The 20,769-nt window shown below is 44.8% G+C and overlaps 1 protein-coding gene across 4 annotated transcripts in view; it reads left to right on the top strand.

The window, feature by feature from the left end:
* Positions 1 to 20,769, top strand: part of cwf19l1 (CWF19 like cell cycle control factor 1) — a 28,911-nt gene that overhangs the window by 2,687 nt on the left and 5,455 nt on the right. For all 4 annotated transcript variants that reach the window (XM_059026868.1, XM_059026866.1, XM_059026865.1 and 1 more), the window contains 10 exons: positions 387 to 471; positions 1,012 to 1,113; positions 2,550 to 2,764; positions 3,105 to 3,220; positions 4,695 to 4,779; positions 6,119 to 6,271; positions 9,422 to 9,530; positions 9,952 to 10,031; positions 11,273 to 11,482; positions 18,935 to 19,054. In XM_059026868.1, coding sequence (XP_058882851.1) covers positions 417 to 471; positions 1,012 to 1,113; positions 2,550 to 2,764; positions 3,105 to 3,220; positions 4,695 to 4,779; positions 6,119 to 6,271; positions 9,422 to 9,530; positions 9,952 to 10,031; positions 11,273 to 11,482; positions 18,935 to 19,054 — 1,245 coding nt within the window. In that variant the 5' untranslated portion in view covers positions 387 to 416. The remainder of the gene's footprint in view (positions 1 to 386; positions 472 to 1,011; positions 1,114 to 2,549; positions 2,765 to 3,104; positions 3,221 to 4,694; positions 4,780 to 6,118; positions 6,272 to 9,421; positions 9,531 to 9,951; positions 10,032 to 11,272; positions 11,483 to 18,934; positions 19,055 to 20,769) is intronic.

The raw sequence follows: 20,769 nt of genomic DNA, 5'->3' as shown, positions 1-20,769 counted from the left end.
TTACCCATTTATACAGTTGGGTTTTTTTAGTGGAGCAGTCAAGGTAAAGTACCTTGCTCAAGGGTACAACAGCAGTGTCTCCCACCTGGGATTGAACCCACGACCCCCTGGTCAAGAGTCCAGAGCCCTAACCACTACTCCACACTGCTGCCCACTACAGCAAAGTTGCCTCAAACTAGGTGTTCCGGTCTCCTGGAACCAGGTTTCACGCCACTGTTCCTGAGAGAGTAGCTTTGTGTTGCCCTCGCATAAGAGTTGAGAACTGTATTGCCAACTGTATTGACAACCAGGATTGTGTTGAAAAATGTGTTGCTGTGATCTGGCCAACACAGGATGCAGCAAAGGTGAAGTAATGTAAACCCGCTGTGACCTTTTTTGTTGTTTAGCTGTTGCTGTGTGTGGGAGACTTCTTTGGTATGACATCAGAAGCAGAGGCTGAATGGGAAGAATACAAAACGGGAACTAAAAAAGGTAATCCAGTTCCACCACACAGTAACTCAGTAACTCAACACTGCAGGTACTTCCCAGAATGTTTTTTTTCAAAGTTTTGGCAGGGCAACTTCTCGAACTCCATACAGTTCACAAAAATGTAATAAAAAAATTGTGACCAAAAGGAATATGCATTAGACAAACAGAAATATACACCCAGATTATGATACCCTAATTTACTAGTGCTAATGAGGATCCTTGGCAAGCTTCATTGTACAAGTGGTTCTCTAGCTGTATTTAGCACTCTGAAGTGTGGCATGCTTCTGTATCCCCTAGAATGTATATAGTTCTTCAACAGAAACCCCAACTGTCTGCATATTATAATCACATATCAGAAATCAACCAATCACAGCCAAGTGTTTGCCGAAATTCAGCGACATCGTATCATGTGTACTGATGTTCTCCCGTGCTCAGCTTTGCTTCGCGGGCCTCTCGCCCAGACTTTATGAGATGACACCTCTTAGACAGTAAGAGACCTCCCACACACCCATATTCCTTGACCAAGTTTTGTTTTTGTTTCAGCTCCCATACAAACGTACATCCTCGGAGCTGCGGACCAAGATACAGTGAAGTGCTTCCCAAGTGCGGACGGCTGTGAGCTGACAGAAAACATTACTTACTTAGGTATGTGTGGTAACTGTGAAAGAAGAATAAAATACCTGGAGCACGAACAAGGGCCATGCCATGAATATATATCCCTTGTTACTCTGTCTGATACTGATAACTTATCGAGTGTAACAAACCATTTTCATAGACTGGCCCAGTAACGTACGAAATGGGCTTCTTCGGAAATTGTGCCCTCTGTCCTTGTTGCGGTGCCTCTTGGAGTGCAGGGGGTATAATGTGAGGCTCGAGGGTGGGTCGAATGCTGTTCGTGCAGAGTTGCCAATCTTGACTGAGAGGCAAACAGAGCCCTGCATGGCCTTCGGACTTCTGTGAGGTTGGGGAGGAAAATTGGCCGCGTTTGTTCACAGGGATGGAAATAAGACTCCCATTTCACAGCGGTTTTGATCCATTTCTGGTTTTACTACGAGTTTAACAGACCTCAGCTTGTTCCCTGTACACTGTGGCTAATCGAGCACATGTTAAAACCTGGAATGGGTGAAACTGCTGTGTCTTTTTGTTCCATCCCTGTGTTCGTTCGCCTTGTTGTGCTTCTGTGAGCCCTACTGGTCAGATGACCCACGCGTGCAGACAGTCGCTTCGAAGGCTGGTCCCTCATCTCCAGTATCCCTTTCACACAGACGACTTATGACAGCTCAGAACCGGCACTGATGCGGCATTTTGGTCTGTGTGAATTGCTTTTACAGTCACATAACCATCATATTTTATGCCGTCTCTGAACCACCTCACAAGGTAGTTCAGAGACGGGACTGAACCGTCTCAACTCCTGTGTGAAAGGCTATGCCGGCACAGAAGCGCTATAGCGGGTGTGGATTGAAAGTCAACGTCCCACGTGACTGCATACCAGACGTGTTGGGTATTTTTGTCATCGCTGTTACACGCTTTCATTTTTTTCAAATACAGTGGCTGATCAAAAGCGAGATAGTAATTGGAGACCACAAGAAGTTAATGAATTGTTAGCTTTACAATAGTGTCATCTACTAAACAGATGGGGCACTTTGAACTGTGCAGTAGAATTTGGGGGCATGGACTACGCAGATCCACTTAATGTGATCCAGGGATTTCTCAAGAATGCTGCGGAAACTCAAAAGTGAGCAACAGACACAACAGCCATGAAAACGATCTGTTGACTGACAGGTTTGAAAGTTGTACTCGCGCAATCTCTTTCGCTGTGTGAAAGGGTTAGGACGGTATTATACTGGCATAGATTGCGTAATTTCATGCTGTGTGAACGGGTATTTTAAATAATCTTTGAAACGTCTCTGAGACGGCTCAGTAGCAACATTTGTGTGTGAAAGTGGTACAGGGTGCGGTAGTTCAGTGACATCCATTGAATAGTATGTCTGGAGACTGGCCAGTTAATTGCTAAGCAGGATACATTCGAATTGGCCTTTTCAAACTCAAACGATTTCTGTGTTTTTTTTTTTTAATCGCAGGACGCAAGGGGGTTTTCACAGGGGCGTCGGGGCTGCAGATTGCCTATCTCAGTGGCAGGGAGGCTCAGCGGGAGCCGGCCCCAGCTTACTGCTTCTCTCCCAAGGACGTGGACTCGCTGACAGCCCCTCTGGTATCCAGCTCCAAGTTCAGAGGGGTCGACATCCTGCTGACATCACAGTGGCCCAGGGGAGTGTGGCAGTATGGGAATAATCCGGTAAATATGAGAACTAAAACTTTGAAAAACACACTGTCATGTTTCATGATGATGACTTGCTGTCTAATACATAATGATCTAAACTGTGGCAGATATTAAAACTGCCACTCTTTCTTTTATATTACTCCTGCTGGTGTTTTTTCCCCCTGGAGTGAATTATTGATTCACTGAATAACATTGCTACATACAAAACAGTGTTTAGAAAAAAACATGCATGTTTATGAAAATTCAAATGAATGTACCAATAACAGCAGTTATTGATTTAACAAACGGATGCCAAGCCTTGAATGAATCTCTGTCTCGCTCAGTGTTTTAATGTTAGTAATGTCCTGTGTTCCAGGACGTGGATACCAGGTCTTGTGGCGCTTCCTCCGTGGCACACCTGGCAGAGCAGCTCAAGCCGAGGTATCACTTTGCTGCTCTGGAGGGAACGTACTATGAAAGACTGCCTTACAGGTATTGCACCCTGACCTCCAGCAGACTCCTCTGGGAACAAATAGATAGGGAGAACAGAACAGCGAGGGCGGGGTATTGTCGCACAGTTTAGCTCAGTCTGACCACTTGATTACAGGGTTTACTAAGAAATCAAGAGATCGAAGTGTTCTAACATAACAAAAGCTAACAAGGGTTAAACTAAAGCTGTGTTCTTTCTTTCATAAATATCATCATGTACAGCTATGGCCAAAAGTTTTGCAACACCTACAATTTTAGGACCGAGACAAAATAATATCGGAAAAGTCTTTCATGTTAGATTTCAAAATATCAAATTTTTCAATTTGTCACATTTTTTTTAGTTAAGTACAGTAGAGGGTTATTAGCAACCCTGATAAAGATAACTTTCGGTTATTAACAACATTTTCCCAGGAACCAATTCTGTCCCATAGACTTTAATGTTAATGGAATTCTGGTATAGCAACTGCACGCCGCTTATTGACAGCTTTATTACTAGCTGTCGGTGCTACAGAGCGCACTTGAATGATTTATGCACATACTTCATGCAGCTTTTATAACACACTGACTTTGCAACTGCATGTTTCTGGCGAGCTGAGACAGAATCGTGGCTTTGAAACTGGCTACGAAGCTGCACGCAAAATTGAGATGGAATTACAGCGGGAGGTTGTACATTGTAAAAAGCAGACAACGTCGGACAATTTCTTATTTTAAAATGATGTTCTTTAGAATCGGTTGTAAGTACAACACGTATTTTTTTATGTTTGCTTTACTCATTGTAAGGACAATTGTAGTACATCGTTGTGTAGTACTATTTAAGCTGACTTTTTTTTGTTTTACACACGTGTGAAGGAAACAGTTCTGTGTTTGGGTATTTCGTGTTTCTCATGTTCATTTTTAACACTAACATTTAAAACACATGTATTTCAGTGCCATAGTTGTACAACTACAGTATATATCGACATTTCTTATATAGGTACAAAGATGTTTTGGCTACACAGGTAGAAAGATGATACGTTATTAGTCTTGTCCTACTGGAAATGTGCCACTCTGATTTCCTAGGGATGGAAACAAGACTCCCATTGCATAGCAGTTTAATCCATTCCTGGTTTTACTAGGAGTTTAACCCACTAAATGCCATCCACCTGTTATTTAAATTCTATAACTGTATTGTTATGATAACCTACTCAAGTAAATGTAATGTATCAAATTACATAAATACAGATGGTCTGATTTTTTTTTTTCCCAAAGAAAAAGAATAAACATGAGACTAATGTGTTAATCAGACACACCTGGGCTTGTTACCTGTACACCATGCCTCATCAAGCTCCTAGTAAAACCTAAAATGGGGGAAACTGCTTGTCAGTGGGTCTTATTTCCACCCTTGCTCCCTATTATCCAAGTGCCTAGGGTCACACTTGCCCATTGATCTGGAGGTCTTTGTGAACCCTTGTGTTCATTGCTGTTCTCCTTCCTGCAGGAACCACATGGTGCTCCAGGAAAGTGCCCAGCATGTTAGCAGGTTCATCGCCCTGGCCAACATCAACAACACCAGCAAGAAAAAGGTGCAGTTTGACATTTGCCACTTGTATTAAGAGTTACAGCTGGGAGCAGTTTGGCGCTGCATGAACAGGTTTTGAATAATCTAGTGATCTAGTCCAGAGGTACACTATTCTGTATTTTTCACATCCAATATGCTGCCGTTTGTATTCAGAATGGCATTTTGCACAAAAGAAAACGTTTTTAAAATGTAATATCTCAGTCTAATCTACCGATAGGTATAGTTAGACGTGTTTTCCTTAAAAGATTACAAAAATATATACATACTCATCCTGATCCTATTAAAAGGTGTAAGTAGCGATATTTGAGGCCATAGCTGGTTATGGCCCGTGGAGAGATTCCTCGCAGCATTTGTGGTTGTTTAGTTGTTCTTTTTTAGTGCATGCTGGAGATGTCTTGCAACAGTTTCACCAGCAGAGGGCGACAAAGACCGATCAGTAATGCACACAAAACAGTGTGAACGGAACTTTTTTCATGAAGTTGACCACTGTCGTTTGTTGGTTTTTTTCCCCGTTGTGTACGGTACTCCGTTTCTACTGCCTGGCGCTCCTGGCAGGATCTGCATCGGTTAAAGCATTTCTTTACAGTCCATTATTGGTTTACGTTTAGCAGTGTGGAGCCTTCATTTAAAAATAAAACACACACACACACACAAACTGAAAGCTGAAAGCAAAGTCATATGTAGGGCCATAATGAAAACAGCAACAAACTCTTTCAGTTTCAGCTTCCATTGCTTGGACTGCTTCGATACCATCCCACAATCCCCCAGTGACCTTTGATGCTCAGTCTTTCACTCCTAGTTTTACAAAACTAGTTTAAAACATCGCAATGATGTAGCTGGAGATATCATAATCACTTTTTATCTTTCAAAAAATAGGGGCTAATTCAAGATTGAGTCAGGGTTGGGGTCGGTTCCTGTTTTTCCATTTCCAATTCCCTTTTAAAATCAGTTTCCAATTCCTTTTGAAGGAGTTGGAATTTATATTTTAGAGGGAATTGTTGTGATTTGTTCAGCTGCTTTCATTTGATAAACAGTGGTTTCAGTTCAAGTAATTTGCTGCCACTGTAAAGGTAATTTTAACAGAATACTGCTGTTTGCAATTATAATCAAAGACCCAGCCCTGGAGTAAACGCTGTGCAACTATGACCCTTACTGTTTCTAACGTAATGCAACACTCTACCCCTAGTGAATGGAAAAAATACAACAGGGTATTTCATATGCTGTTGTATACTGTTTTCTTGCTCAGAGACAGACCCAATAGGAAAAATATGATGGACATGACCCCATATCCATGAGTGCAGAAGCAGTAATAAATAATGATTTAAGAACACTTTCCTTTGCAGTATTTGTATGCCTTCAGTATCGTCCCAATGAAAAGCATGGACGCTGCAGAGCTGGTGAAACAACCACAAGATGTGACTGAAAACCCATACAGAGCACCAGTGAAAGAGATGCAGAAAGAGAGAGAGAGAGCCAAACCCAGCACCATGCTAGAGGTAAGAGAGCCACAGTCAGCACCATGCTAGAGAGAGAGAGAGAGAGACAAACCCAGCACCATGCTAGAGGTAAGAGAGCCACACTCAGCACCATGCTAGAGAGAGAGAGAGAGAGACAAACCCAGCACCATGCTAGAGGTAAGAGAGCCACACTCAGCACCATGCTAGAGAGGGCCAAACCCAGCGCCGTGCTAGAGAGAGAGAGAGAGACAAACCCAGCACCATGCTAGAGGTAAGAGAGCCACACTCAGCACCATGCTAGAGAGGGCCAAACCCAGCGCCGTGCTAGAGAGAGAGAGAGAGAGACAAACCCAGCACCATGCTAGAGGTAAGAGAGCCAAACCCAGCGCCATGCTAGAGAGAGCCAAACCCAGCGCCATGCTAGAGAGAGCCAAACCCAGCACCATGCTAGAGAGAGAGACAAACCCAGCACCATGCTAGAGAGAGCCAAACCCAGCGCCATGCTAGAGAGAGAGACAAACCCAGCACCATGCTAGAGAGAGCCAAACCCAGCGCCATGCTAGAGAGAGAGAGCCAAACCCAGCGCCATGCTAGAGAGAGCCAAACCCAGCACCATGCTAGAGAGAGAGAGCCAAACCCAGCGCCATGCTAGAGAGAGCCAAACCCAGCACCATGCTAGAGAGAGAGAGCCAAACCCAGCATCATGCTAGAGAGAGAGAGAGAGAGAGAGAGAGCCAAACTCAGCGCCATGCTAGAGAGAGAGAGCCAAACCCAGTACCATGCTAGAGAGAGAGAGCCAAACCCAGCACCATGCTAGAGAGAGAGAGACAAACCCAGCATCATGCTAGAGAGAGAGCCAAACCCAGCACTATGCTAGAGGTAAGAGAACCAAACACAGCATCATGCAAGAGGTAAGAGAACCAAACCCAGCACCATGCTAGAGAGAGAGAGCCAAACCCAGCACCATGCTAGAGAGAGAGCCAAACCCAGCACCATGCTAGAGAGAGAGAGAGCCAAACCCAGCACCATGCTAGAGAGAGAGAGCCAAACCCAGCACCATGCTAGAGAGAGAGAGAGCCAAACCCAGCACCATGCTAGAGGTAAGAGAACCAAACCCAGCACCATGCTAGAGAGAGAGAGAGAGAGAGACAAACCCAGCGCCATGCTAGAGAGAGAGAGAGAGAGAGACAAACCCAGCACCATGCTAGAGGGAAGAGAACCAAACCCAGCACCATGCTAGAGAGAGAGAGAGAGAGAGAGACAAACCCAGCGCCATGCTAGAGAGAGAGAGAGAGAGAGAGACAAACCCAGCGCCATGCTAGAGAGAGAGAGAGAGAGAGCCAAACCCAGCACCATGCTAGAGAGAGAGAGAGAGCCAAACCCAGCACCATGCTAGAGAGAGAGAGAGAGAGAGCCAAACCCAGCACCATGCTAGAGAGAGAGAGCCAAACCCAGCACCATGCTAGAGAGAGAGAGAGAGAGAGAGCCAAACTCATCACCATGCTAGAGAGAGAGCCAAACCCAGCACCATGCTAGAGAGAGAGAGCCAAACCCAGCACCATGCTAGAGAGAGAGCCAAACCCAGCACCATGCTAGAGAGAGAGAGACAAACCCAGCACCATGCTAGAGAGAGAGAGCCAAACCCAGCACCATGCTAGAGAGAGAGAGAGAGAGAGCCAAACTCATCACTATGCTAGAGAGAGAGAGCCAAACCCAGCACCATGCTAGAGAGAGAGAGCCAAACCCAGCACCATGCTAGAGAGAGAGAGAGCCAAACCCAGCATCATGCTAGAGAGAGAGAGCCAAACCCAGCACCATGCTAGAGAGAGAGAGCCAAACCCAGCACCATGCTAGAGAGAGAGAGCCAAACCCAGCACCATGCTAGAGAGAGAGAGCCAAACCCAGCACCATGCTAGAGAGAGAGAGCCAAACCCAGCATCATGCTAGAGAGAGAGAGCCAAACCCAGCACCATGCTAGAGAGAGAGAGAGACAAACCCAGCACCATGCTAGAGAGAGAGCCAAACCCAGCACCATGCTAGAGAGAGAGAGCCAAACCCAGCATCATGCTAGAGAGAGAGAGCCAAACCCAGCACCATGCTAGAGAGAGAGAGCCAAACCCAGCATCATGCTAGAGAGAGAGAGAGCCAAACCCAGCACCATGCTAGAGGAAAGTGTTACACTGTCTTACTGCTGTTGAAAGATATTTGTTTTTGGCATGTACTGTTTACTAGATTAACTGTGATACTAGATCACTTGCTTTCACAAGCTCAGATGTGTCTTATTCAACTCCTAGTAAAACCAAGAATGGATCGGACTGCTATGCAAAGGGAATCTTATTTCCATCCCGGCAGTGCCCGTCTATGGGTCTCAAAACTGGATGCCACAGTAAACTCCCCAGGTCATACAGGGGCACCGACAATTAATCGGGCAGTTACCTGAAAATCCAGTATACATGTTTCCCACATTAAGGGTGGGCTGCCCCTAGAGGATGTCAAAAATACAACAGGGTATTTCATATATGATTAAATACTATTTTCCTGCTCGGAGACAATCCCAATAGGAAAAATATTATGGACATGACGTCATATCCGTGAAGCAGTAATAAATAATGATGAAGAACACATTAAAGCCATAACGTTTTAAACTGTACACAAAGAAAATCCAAAAAATTTAAACAGTAATGTCCTATTTTTTTTTTTTTAACGTAAATTGATTTTCTAATTTTTTCAAAGAGTTGAGTGTCCTGGTGCATTGCAAGCCACTGTTATTTAATATTGTAAGTGAAAAACTGAAATAAATGCAAAAGCTAAATATAAGAATGACTGTACATGCTAAATAAAGTGTACTGTTTTATTGAAAATGCTTGTAATAGTTTAAACGGTAGAAGATCGTCACGCTGGCGGTTTAAACATAGATGTATAGCATGAGAAGACAGGCTGGGATAATCGATTATTGGGATCTCCACAGGTGAGGGGCACTGGTGTCGATCGGGCTGATTTACCATTCAGAGTGAAGAAACAGCTGCCTGGGTTTGTGGATCGCTGTTCTCCACAGTGTTAGAAAAGCAGCAGTCATCACAAACCGAAGCAGCTGTTTCTTCACTTGTTTAATGTGGATTGATGCTTCTTTTCTCCAGAGTGGAGTGAATGCTCAATAGAATGCTTGTTCTTGTCTGGTTTTGCTTGCAGGATGAAGCAGCGCCCCAGTTTTTTTTTGATATGAGCAGCAAGCAGCAGGGCAGGAAGAGACACTCCGAGGGGGGAGGGCACTCCCAGCACAAACAGCCAAGGAAACCCCGTGAGTGGAAAAGCGAGGCTGTGGTGAAAAAAACAGACATGCAGGGCACAGCCCTGCCTCGCTGCCAGCTAGGCTGCCGTCCAAAGCGAATGTGTGTGTGTGTTTGCGTGGGACTCGCTTTAGCTTCACAGTGAGGAAAAGCTAAATGAAAAACATTTCTTGTATTAGAGTTATTATACAACAAATGTTTAAATGCTTACCTGAAAAGCAGTAAATGCTAAATTGTAGAATATTGTAGGTCCACCGTTAGAAAGACCTTCTATTTGCACCATCTGTGAATTAACAAACAAAATAAAAACCTGAATAATTGAAGTATTTTAATACACTACCAGCTGGATGTTTGTCGTCCTAATACAGAGGGCCACGTGCATTAAAACAAAGATAATGAACGTCCTCTAACCAAACCCTTCTGTCACTGCAGCCCAGCCCACAGGGCCATGCTGGTTCTGTCTCGCCAGCCCCGAAGTGGAAAAGCACTTGGTTGTCAGTATCGGGACACATGTAAGTAAAAGTTGCGTCTCTGCATGCTTGCTTTACGTTAGTGCTGATAGCATCTTGAAATGTGTTTATTTACAACAACATGCACAGAGGTAGGGAAGTAGAGTAAGATACTTTAATAACATTTAGACCTGGGGGCAATTAGAATCATAATTGTGTCATTTGGAATGAATTGCAATTCCAATGGAATTGTAGTTGAGACTTGTCTGACCTGTGTAATTGTAGCAACGGACCACAAACTTTTACCCTAACACATATATTGTTCCCCAGCTCTAAGAAGGTCTGAAGGGCAAGAGACAGATTTGCAGGAAAGAGTAGGACCTGTTGACACCTCTCTAGTAAACATTTATTAGGAAAGTGGATGTTTCACTGGGCAGGGAATGGAAGTTGTTCTGAAAAGTTTTAAAAATCATTCACCACCTATTAGTGCTGGCTGTCTCCCAAGCTGCACAATAAAGGATTTCCACATCAGAAAGAGCAAAGCTGTAAGTGACAGAACACTGTGCTTTTCTTAGGTCTGCCCTTTTAAAATGACAGCAGCTAAATCGACCGTGGGATTTTTAATAATTCATTGGTTTTATGATCGCTGTCCAGTTGTGCTTGGCAGTATCATGCTGGCAAACCAAGTATTCCAGGTGAAAGCTATTAATATTTCCTGCAAAGTTAGCACAGTGTGTGCCGTGCAGAGCCTTTTCACACAGTTATGAAGATTAATGGGAGTACTGCAGTCAAGTTAATTGCGGCTTGCATCCTGATTTGTAATGCTGTTGGGCGTAATAAAAAAATAAGCTTATTCTGGAAATGCAAATGTAGAGGATTTGAGTTAATTCAAGGCTTGAAGTTTAAAGTTCACGCATCCCTACAACACTAAATATGCTGATCGAAGAAGGGGATAGTGGTTGCTGATATGCAGTTGCTAGAAAGTGCTTTATGTAGCATTTTAGGGATGTGGGAGCAACAGAACCCACAAACACTTTCAGTGATTGAAAACATTCTGTATAGGGAAGAAAAGAAAAGCAATTCAGAAGACAGTCACAAGATTACAACTTCCAAAGCAGAACAGGAGCCCACAAGACCAGAAAGAGAGGCAGAGGTTTTGATACAAGCTTGATTAGCCGCAGAGTATAGGTAACAAGCACAGGTGTGGATTCAGCAAACTGTATTGACCACAGTCCACAAAACAAAGTGTTACTTGTCATGCAGCTGTAGAACAGTCCCACCCAACCTGCTCTTCTCTCTCTCAGTGTTACCTGGCCCTGGCGAAGGGCAGCCTGACGCCCGACCACGTGCTGATCCTTCCCATCGGACACTACCAGTCTGTGGTGGAGCTCTCCAGCGAGGTGGTGGAGGAGGTGGAGAAGTACAAAGCAGCCGTCAAGAAGTTCTTCAAGAGCCAAGGCAGCCGCTGCGTCATCTTCGAGAGGAACTACCGGAGCCAGCACTTACAGCTCCAGGTAAACGCCAGCACTGAGGGGCATGCAGTGCAGCAAGACTGCACATTTGCACACTACTGTATATTCAAGGAATATATTTTTTGCATATCTACATATGTACATGGGGTTCAATATGGGGTTCTGTTTCCATGGCAACATAGAATATAAAGAAAGGAAAGCCACTGCAGCTTTGTTTAACTGATTTTTTTCGTTAACCCAAAAGCATTGATCAAACAGTCTTCTGAATGCCTACTTATTACAAAGGAAACAATGTAGTAAAAACTACAAAAAGTAAAATTGTACTTTTTTTTTTTTTTTTTTTTTTCTTCTGGAGGTTAGTCACGGTTTGATCAATGCTTTTGGGTTAACAATTATGCCTATTATAGTAGCTCTTTGTAGATCAGAGAAGGAAGTAATGTGTGACATAAATGTCGTGTTTCTGCTTTTTGCAGATAGCCACAAAAAAAAAAAAACACTTCACAGAAGTGTGTTTAGCTGTTCTTTCTGGTAATGATGTGTTGATGCATCCTAAACAGTAGACTGTCATGAACCACATTGAGGAAGTGTACACTGTAGCTGTTTTCAGTTTGCTCAAAGTAAGCGTGTTTCCACTGCTGCAGGGCACCGTTTCACTGTGGTGGCTCTAACGAGTGGCGGATCCTGACAAGCCCCAGGTCAGCCCTAAGACCCCACACAGAGTGTACCTGAGCCGGGCACAGAGTCGCTGTGAAGCTCCACCCAGCACCTCGTCCTTCACCTGTACTGCCAGCTCACACAACCAACAGCAACTCATTAGTTTAAGTCTGATCAGAGGGCCGGTCCCGTCTGTTGTGATGAGATCTTTAGTCTGAGGGACTCTGTCCCAGTGATGACCATCTATCATTACATTTTTTTTTTCCCTTGACAAACATACCGAAATCATTGGGAAGTTGGCTCTTTGTGTGTGTGTATATGTATGTGTGTGTAATATATATATATATATATATATATATATATATATATATATATATATATATAGTGGTTTGCAGAAGTATTCACCTCCTACCAATAATGTCACATTTTGTTGAATTACAAATAATTTATGCAGTTTTTCACACAAACTTTTTTTATTCAAAGCTGTAGTGGTTAAGCTGAACACTGTTATATGAGGAGGAGGTTAAATGTCAGCAAAACTTGCAAAGAAAATGTACAAAATGAAATTTACTGGTTGCACATGAAAGACAGCTGACAGGAGGAAAGAGACCCCATTGGGGCTGGCAAGGGTTAGCTACCCTTGTCAGCAGTATCCAGCTCTGTGTCTCCAGTCTGCGAGAGCAGGGGCGGAAGATGACTCAATGTTGTACAACACGTACAACACGAACGGAAACGGATATGAGTATGGAGAGTACTTCACAAAAGACTAGTTCAAGATCTGCAGTTAGCAAAGACATGGATCTCCAGGTTTGTGTCTGCGGCTGAAGCAAGGCAACAACGGTCAGGGGTTTGAAGATTCATCAAGGGAGAATGAAATGCTTGAGGGAGAAGGGACAAGGGCCTCGCATTGATCAGTACTTCTTACGAAGTCAGTCAAGTCAGTCGAATGAAATCCAGCGACAGGAAGCAAACCACAATTAGCAGGATATCAGCACCCCTGTCATAGACATGAGGAGGACTTGCATGGATACAGTTAGTGATGAACCTAATGATCCTTGTGAACCCTGTCAGACAAACCAGCATAAGAGAGAAAAGAACTTCAACGGGCACAAGCCTGGAGTTAAATGGCCAAGAGCTTGTGAGAAAACTGCGTGGGACACAGTAAACATAGATCTCTGCTTTGCGTTGGAAAGGTTAAGTGGAACAGTTGAAAAAGAAGCTGGATAAATTTGGGGACATCATCTACACTTATGGAAGTGAGAGGTTTGGAGTTGAAAAAAAGAAGGAAAAAGTACAAACTATTCCTGGAACGTCTAGACGGCAGCAGGAGATTGAACGCTTAGTTAGAGAAAGGAGACAGCTGAGGAAGCAATGAAGAAGAGCACAACAAAGTCAGAAGGAGGGACTCAATCTCTTACAAAGGGTCATAAAAGATAAGCTTGCAACATTGCGCAGAGCTGAGCGCCTACGGAAACGCTACAAAAAGGAGCGTGCAAGAACTAACTTTTATAAAGACCCATTCAAATTTGTAAAGAAGTTATTCACCAGTGAGAAGAATGGCACATTAAAAGAATCTAAGTTTGAGCTGGAGAGATATTTGGAGGAAACGCATACAGATTCAAAAAGGCAGGAGCCTATGTCAATTCCTTCAGAATTCCCACCTATCAATCCACCAGAATACTTAATGGAGGACTGTGCACCTAAGTGGAAAGAAGTAGAGCAAGCTGTGAAAAAAGCAAGGGCTTCATCATCTCCAGGGCCTTATGGAGTTCCGTACAGAGTGTACAAGAGTGCTTTAGGAGTTCTAAGAATCCTGTGGAAATTGATGAAAGTGGCATGGGAGAAACAGATTGTACCAAGAGATTTTCTATAGCATTATTGCTCAGAGATTGTCAACTTACCTATTAACCCTTTGCAGTCCATTTATTAAGTGCGCGTCAGGCACGTCAGGTCTAATCAATTTTCACACGCGCAGTTAATTTTAGACGCGCTGTTTAAAAGTATTTTTTTCCACAGTCAAACGGGTTTAAATGGCCCTGCATATCAACAAAGCACTCACTAGGCATCTCCAGCCCCTCCCCACCCTTTCGTTCACTATCGCTTTCACCTATGTAAGAAATAAATAATAATAAAAATAATAGTCATACATACCGATCAATCATCTCCGGATCACTCGTTTTATCACCAAACTCCTCAATAATGCGATCAAAGTCATTATTTTATTACTATAACATCTGAAAAAAGCTCTGCAAATGTCTGTGATAGTCTCTGTGCGCTGACGCACTCAGCCAGCTTGTTTACTATGCCGCACCGTTATCTGATACCAGGGCCATATGTATGATAATCATGAGATACGCCTTTTTTTTTTTTTTTTTTTCGACTTGTCTCGGCTCCTGTCACTCCCACTCGGCAATTGAATGGTTTTTTCAGCTTTTTCCGGAGAAAAAATGACTAGAAACCCATTTTTTGCGTTGCTATAATGATGTCGGACCCAGTCCAACAAAGGACCTGAGAGGAATAATTGCAATGTCGGACCCAGTCCGACAATGGACCGCAAAGGGTTAAAGAACTGCTTCATTGACACTTCAGTACAAAAAGCGGGCATTCCAGGTTTCCCAGGATGCTTAGTAAACATCAGTGTGATCTGGCAACAAATTCGATCAGCTAAAAAGGAGAGGAAGGAGCTCCATGTGACATTCCTGGATTTGGCTAATGCATATGGTTCAGTGCCACATGAACTTCTTTGGGCAGCATTTGATTTTTTCAGTGTACCGATGACAATAACAAATTTAGTGAAAGTCTACTTTGGAGATTTGCAATTTTAGTTTTTCAACTTCAGAATTCAGCACTACATGGCAATGCCTAGAGGTTGGAATAATGGCAGGATGCACCATTTCTCCACTGGCTTTTACCATGGCAATGGAAGTAATCATTAGGGCATCAAAATGGGTAGTAGGAGGAGAGCGCTTGGCTTCTGGAATGCGACTACCACCAATTCGAGCATACATGGATGACATGACAACCATGACTACAACAGTAGCCTGCACTAATCGGTTATTGGGCAAATTAACCAATAACTTCGAATGGGCACGAATGCAATTCAAGCCCACTAAATCAAGGAGGTAAAATGTTCTATATTAATGGTGAGGCAATACCAACAGTGTCTAAGAAGCCAGTGAAAAGTCTTGGGAGATGGTACGACGGGGATCTAAAGGACACAGTTCTTGTGGGAGAAGTTAGACAACAAGCAGTGGAAGGGTTGAAGAGCACAGACAGCATCGCTTTACCAGGCAAACTAAAACTTTGGTGCTTTCACTTTGGTCTACTGCCGAGGCTACTGTGGCCACTGACTGTGTACAAGGTTTCTTTGACAACAGTAGAGAAGCTGGAAGCTTTAATCAGTTCATACATCAGGAAATGGTTGGGAGTTCCACACTGCCTCAGCAGAGTGGGGCTTTATGGTAAAGGAATACTGCCGCTACCAGTCTCTGCTGTAACTGATGATTTTAAGTGCGCCAAGGTCCAACTGGAAATGACATTAGTAGAGTCATGCGACAAATGTGTAAGGGAGGCAGCACCTGTGTTGAAAACTGGAAGAAAGTGGGCGGCAAAGAAAGCTGTGGAAGATGCAAAGGCTGCCCTTCGAATTGGTGATATCATGGGGCAAGTTCAGCATGGAAGAGGGGGTCTTGGTCTCAGTTCAGCTCCTCCTACATGGCACAAGGCAGCCCCAGCTCAATGGAGGAAGCTGGTAGTCAACGAGGTGCAAAAGCAGGAGGAGAGGATGAGGTGCATAAAGGCCGCTTCCCAGGCCAAGCAGGGAGAATGTGGAACAACGCAAGATTGGCTGGCAAGACCTATGGTCAGTGGAACAGAGCAGGATCAGTTTCCTCATCAGGTCAACATATGATGTTCTCCCATCACCACAGAACCTAAACCTCTGGGTAGGAGAGGATCCCTCATGTCCTTTGTGTTCATCACCTGCAACATTAAGGCACATTTTGACAGGATGTAAGGTGGCTCTTAGCCAAGGACGGTTTACTTGGCACCATGACCAGGTGCTGCGATGTTTGGCCTTAGCATTGGAAGACAAGCGTAACATGACCAATAAGTTGCCACCTGTTCCATCAAAACATTACACACAAAAGACAACATTCCTCTGCCCAGGAGAGCAACCAACAAGAAAAGGTGTTAAAACCAAGCCTCACCCAAGACAACTGGAAGCTGCTAGAGACTGGAAAATGCTGGCAGATGTTGTTCAACGGCTTATTTTTCCACCAGAGATTGCCACCACTAACCTTCGACCAGATATTGTCTTGTGGTCTCGATCAGCACACCTTGTTCACCTGGTAGAGTTAATAGTGCCATGGGAGGATGCTGTAGATGAGGCGTATGAGAGGAAGAAACTGTGGTATGCTCAACTAGCCGCTGAAGTGGAACAGCGAGGATGGAGAGTCCGGGTTTGCCCAGTGGAGATGAGTTGTCGAGGATTTGTGGCACACTCTACAACCCGGTTTCTCAGAGACGTCGGATTCAGCAGAGAGGAGCAGCAACTGGCTGTGGTTGAGATGGAAAGATTCTGGTTGGCGATCTCAAGCCCAATAGAAAGAAAGAAACGCTGATGCATGGGTAAGTACGCTGGGCTGAGTTGAGTGGGGGACGGAGGGGGGTGATGCTGGGATGCCAGAATCACCGTCAAGCCCTCCTGAGGTGTCGTGGGCTAGTCGACGAAACTCCGAGGATGGAAGGTGCCCACTTGAAGACCCCAGAGATGTACCCTACTTAGCTCAATCCAGACGGTTGTCATGCTGATGCGCTGGGGAGACCGCACTGTGGTTGATCCCCGGAGCCAGCATTGCAGCCGTTGTGTGTGCTGATGCGCCAGGAAGGCAAATAAGCTGATCCCTGGAGCCAGCATTACACTTCAGCCATCAACACCACGCAGAAGGATATCTACATCATCATATGGAAGGAAACGCAAATGGATGGAGACACAGATGGATCACATTAGTTTACTGTAATGCCATGTCTTAGTTGGTGCTTATCTTGGCGAGAGCCGAGTTCAAATCAGCATGAAGTTTTAACATCTACTCTCGTGTAATGGAAATCATTTCAGTCACTTAAATCAGTACTTGGTAGAAGCACCTTTTGCAGCAATTACTGCTATGAGTTTTTTGGATAGGTCTCTACTAGCTTCGCACAGTAGGATGGTGACATTTTTGCCCATTCTTCACGGGAAAATTGCTCCAGTTCTGATAAGTCTGTTGGGGATCGTCGATGGACTGCAATCTTCAAGTCTCGCCATAAATTTTTGATTGGATTCAAGTCAGGACTTTGACTGGGCCACTCAAGAACATTAATTACCTTCATGTTCAACCACTCCAGTGTGGCTTTGGCTTTGTGCTTCAGGTCATTGTCCTGCTGAAATGTGAATTTCCTCCCCAGTTTCAGAGTCTTGGCTGACTCAAACAGGTTTTCCTCAAGGATTCGCCTTTACTTTGTACCATCTATTCTCCCCTCTATCCTGACAAGCTTCCCAGTCCCTGCTGAAGAGAAGAATCCCCATAACATGATGCTGTCACCACCATGCTTGACGTTGGGATGGTGTTGACTGGGTGATGTGCAGTGTTGGGCTTGCGCCAGATGTAACGCTTGGAATTTAGACCAATAATTTCAATTTATGTCTCGTCTGACCACAAAACCGTTTTCCACATGTCTGCAGTATCATCTACATGCTTTTTCACAAACTCCATAAGTGCTTTGAGATGAGGCTCTTTGAGTAATGGCTTCTTTCTTGCCACCTGTCCATATAGGCCAGCTTAATGTAGGAACCAGCTTATTGTTGATGTGTGAACACTGATTCCCATCTCAGACACAGAACTTTTCAGATCTGTCAAGGTCATTGTTGGCTTCAGAGTGACACCCTGAACCAGTTTCCTGCTTGCCCGGCTGCTCAGTTTGGGAGGGCGACCTGATCTGGGTAGTGTCTGGGTGGTATGATGCATCTTCCTCTTCTTAATGATGGACTTCACTGTGCTGAGAGATAATCAGCACAAATTGGCTTTGTGCCTCTCTACCACTTAATACCTGACTTGTTTCGAAAGCTCCTTGGTCTTCATGGTTGCTTTGTTGGCTCACTATGTGAGTTGCAGCTTGAAAGTCTTTATATACCTGAGGGAAATTATCTACAAGTTAAACCATTTTGAGTACACACAGGCTGAAACCATTTCACTAATTTTGTGACCTTTCAAACACATCATTTGCACCTGAGCTGATTTAGGGCTGCAGTAGCAAAGGGGTTGAATAATTATGCAACTGAGATTAATCTGTTTTTCTCTGTAAGTCTTATTTATATTATATATGCATTTTTTAACTATGTCAATGTGGATTAGTTTGTGTAGATTCTACATGTAAAGTCTAATTTGAAAGCGTCGTGGAGTACGCTCAGGTGCCGACAAAATGTGAAAACTTTGCAAGGGGGTGAGTACTTCTGCAAACCACTGTGTGTGTGTATAATATATACAGTGTGCATATATATATATATATATATATATATATATATATATATATATATATAGATAGATAGATAGATAGATATATAATCATTGACAATGTTATTAATGAACACTTGCGATCGGTGCAATACCTAGTACTATATCTGACTTACACAACAAAACAGACGTCTTTGTTACTTTTGCGCTTTTAAAGCTTTCATTTGTCACGGCTATTGATGAACTCAGTTCCCCTTCTCCTCGTCATTGAGTGTGCTCAGTGCCTTGGTAGTGGTACTGCAGTTGATTGCCTGTATTTCCCAGCTGTTTGTTCCTCTTCCCCCTGCAGGTGGCTCCTGTCCCTGCGCAGTGCTGCACCACTGAAGAAATCAAGGAGGCATTCACTGTCCAAGCCCAGGAGCAGCAGATTGAGCTGCTGGAAATCCCTGAGCACAGCGACCTCAAACAAGTACGCCACCACCACTCCAATACGTAGACTACTGCACCCGCCAGCACCACTCCAGTAGACTCAACTACTGCACCCGCCAGCACCACTCCAATAGACTCAACTACTGCACCCGCCAGCACCGCGAACAATACACTCAACTACTGCACCCACCAGCACCACGAACAATACACTCAACTACTGCACTCACCAGCACCACGAACAATACACTCAACTACTGCTCCCACCAGCACCACGAACAATACACTCAACTACTGCACCCACCAGCACCACGAACAATACACTCAACTACTGCACCCACCAGCACTACGAACAATACACTCAACTACTGCACCCACCAGCACCACGAACAATACACTCAACTACTGCACCCACCAGCACCACGAACAATACACTCAACTACTGCACCCACCAGCACCACGAACAATACACTCAACTACTGCACCCGCCAGCACCACTCGAATACGTAGACTACTGCACCCGCCAGCACCACTCCAATAGACTCAACTACTGCACCCGCCAGCACCACGAACAATACACTCAACTACTGCACCCGCCAGCACCACTCCAATAGACTCAACTACTGCACCCGCCAGCACCACGAACAATACACTCAACTACTGCACCCGCCAGCACCACTCCAATAGACTCAACTACTGCACCCGCCAGCACCACGAACAATACACTCAACTACTGCACCCGCCAGCACCACTCCAATACACTCAACTACTGCACCCACCAGCACCACGAACAATACACTCAACTACTGCACCCGCCAGCACCACTCCAATACAGTCAACTACTGCACCCACCAGCACCACGAACAATACACTCAACTACTGCACCCACCAGCACCACTCCAATAGACTCAACTACTGCACCCGCCAGCACCACGAACAATACACTCAACTACTGCACCCGCCAACACCACTCCAATACAGTCAACTACTGCACCCGCCAGCACCACTCGAATACGTAGACTACTGCACCCGCCAGCACCACTCCAATAGACTCAACTACTGCACCCGCCAGCACCACTCGAATACGTAGACTACTGCACCCACCAGCACCACTCCAATAGACTCAACTACTGCACCCGCCAGCACCACGAACAATACACTCAACTACTGCACCCGCCAGCACCACTCGAATAGACTCAACTACTGCACCCGCCAGCACCACTCCAATACACTCAACTACTGCACCCGCCAGCACCGCGAACAATACACTCAACTACTGCAACCGCCAGCACCGCGAACAATACACTCAACTACTGCAACCGCCAGCACCACTCCAATACACTCAACTACTGCACCCACCAGCACCACTCCAATACACTCAACTACTGCACCCGCCAGCACCACTCCAATAGACTCAACTACTGCACCCGCCAGCACCATTCGAATACGTAGACTACTGCACCCACCAGCACCACTCCAATACACTCAACTACTGCACCCGCCAGCACCACTCCAATAGACTCAACTACTGCACCCGCCAGCACCACTCCAATAGACTCAACTACTGCACCCGCCAGCACCACTCCAATAGACTCAACTACTGCACCCGCCAGCACCACTCCAATAGACTCAACTACTGCACCCGCCAGCACCATTCGAATACATAGACTACTGCACCCACCAGCACCACTCCAATACACTCAACTACTGCACCCGCCAGCACCACGAACAATACACTCAACTACTGCACCCGCCAGC

This window comes from Acipenser ruthenus, chromosome 7 (genome assembly GCF_902713425.1).
Source record: "Acipenser ruthenus chromosome 7, fAciRut3.2 maternal haplotype, whole genome shotgun sequence".
Classification (NCBI taxonomy): Eukaryota; Metazoa; Chordata; class Actinopteri; order Acipenseriformes; family Acipenseridae; genus Acipenser; species Acipenser ruthenus.
Note: the sequence above shows the minus strand (reverse complement) of the source record. Positions and strands in the feature narration are given on the sequence as shown.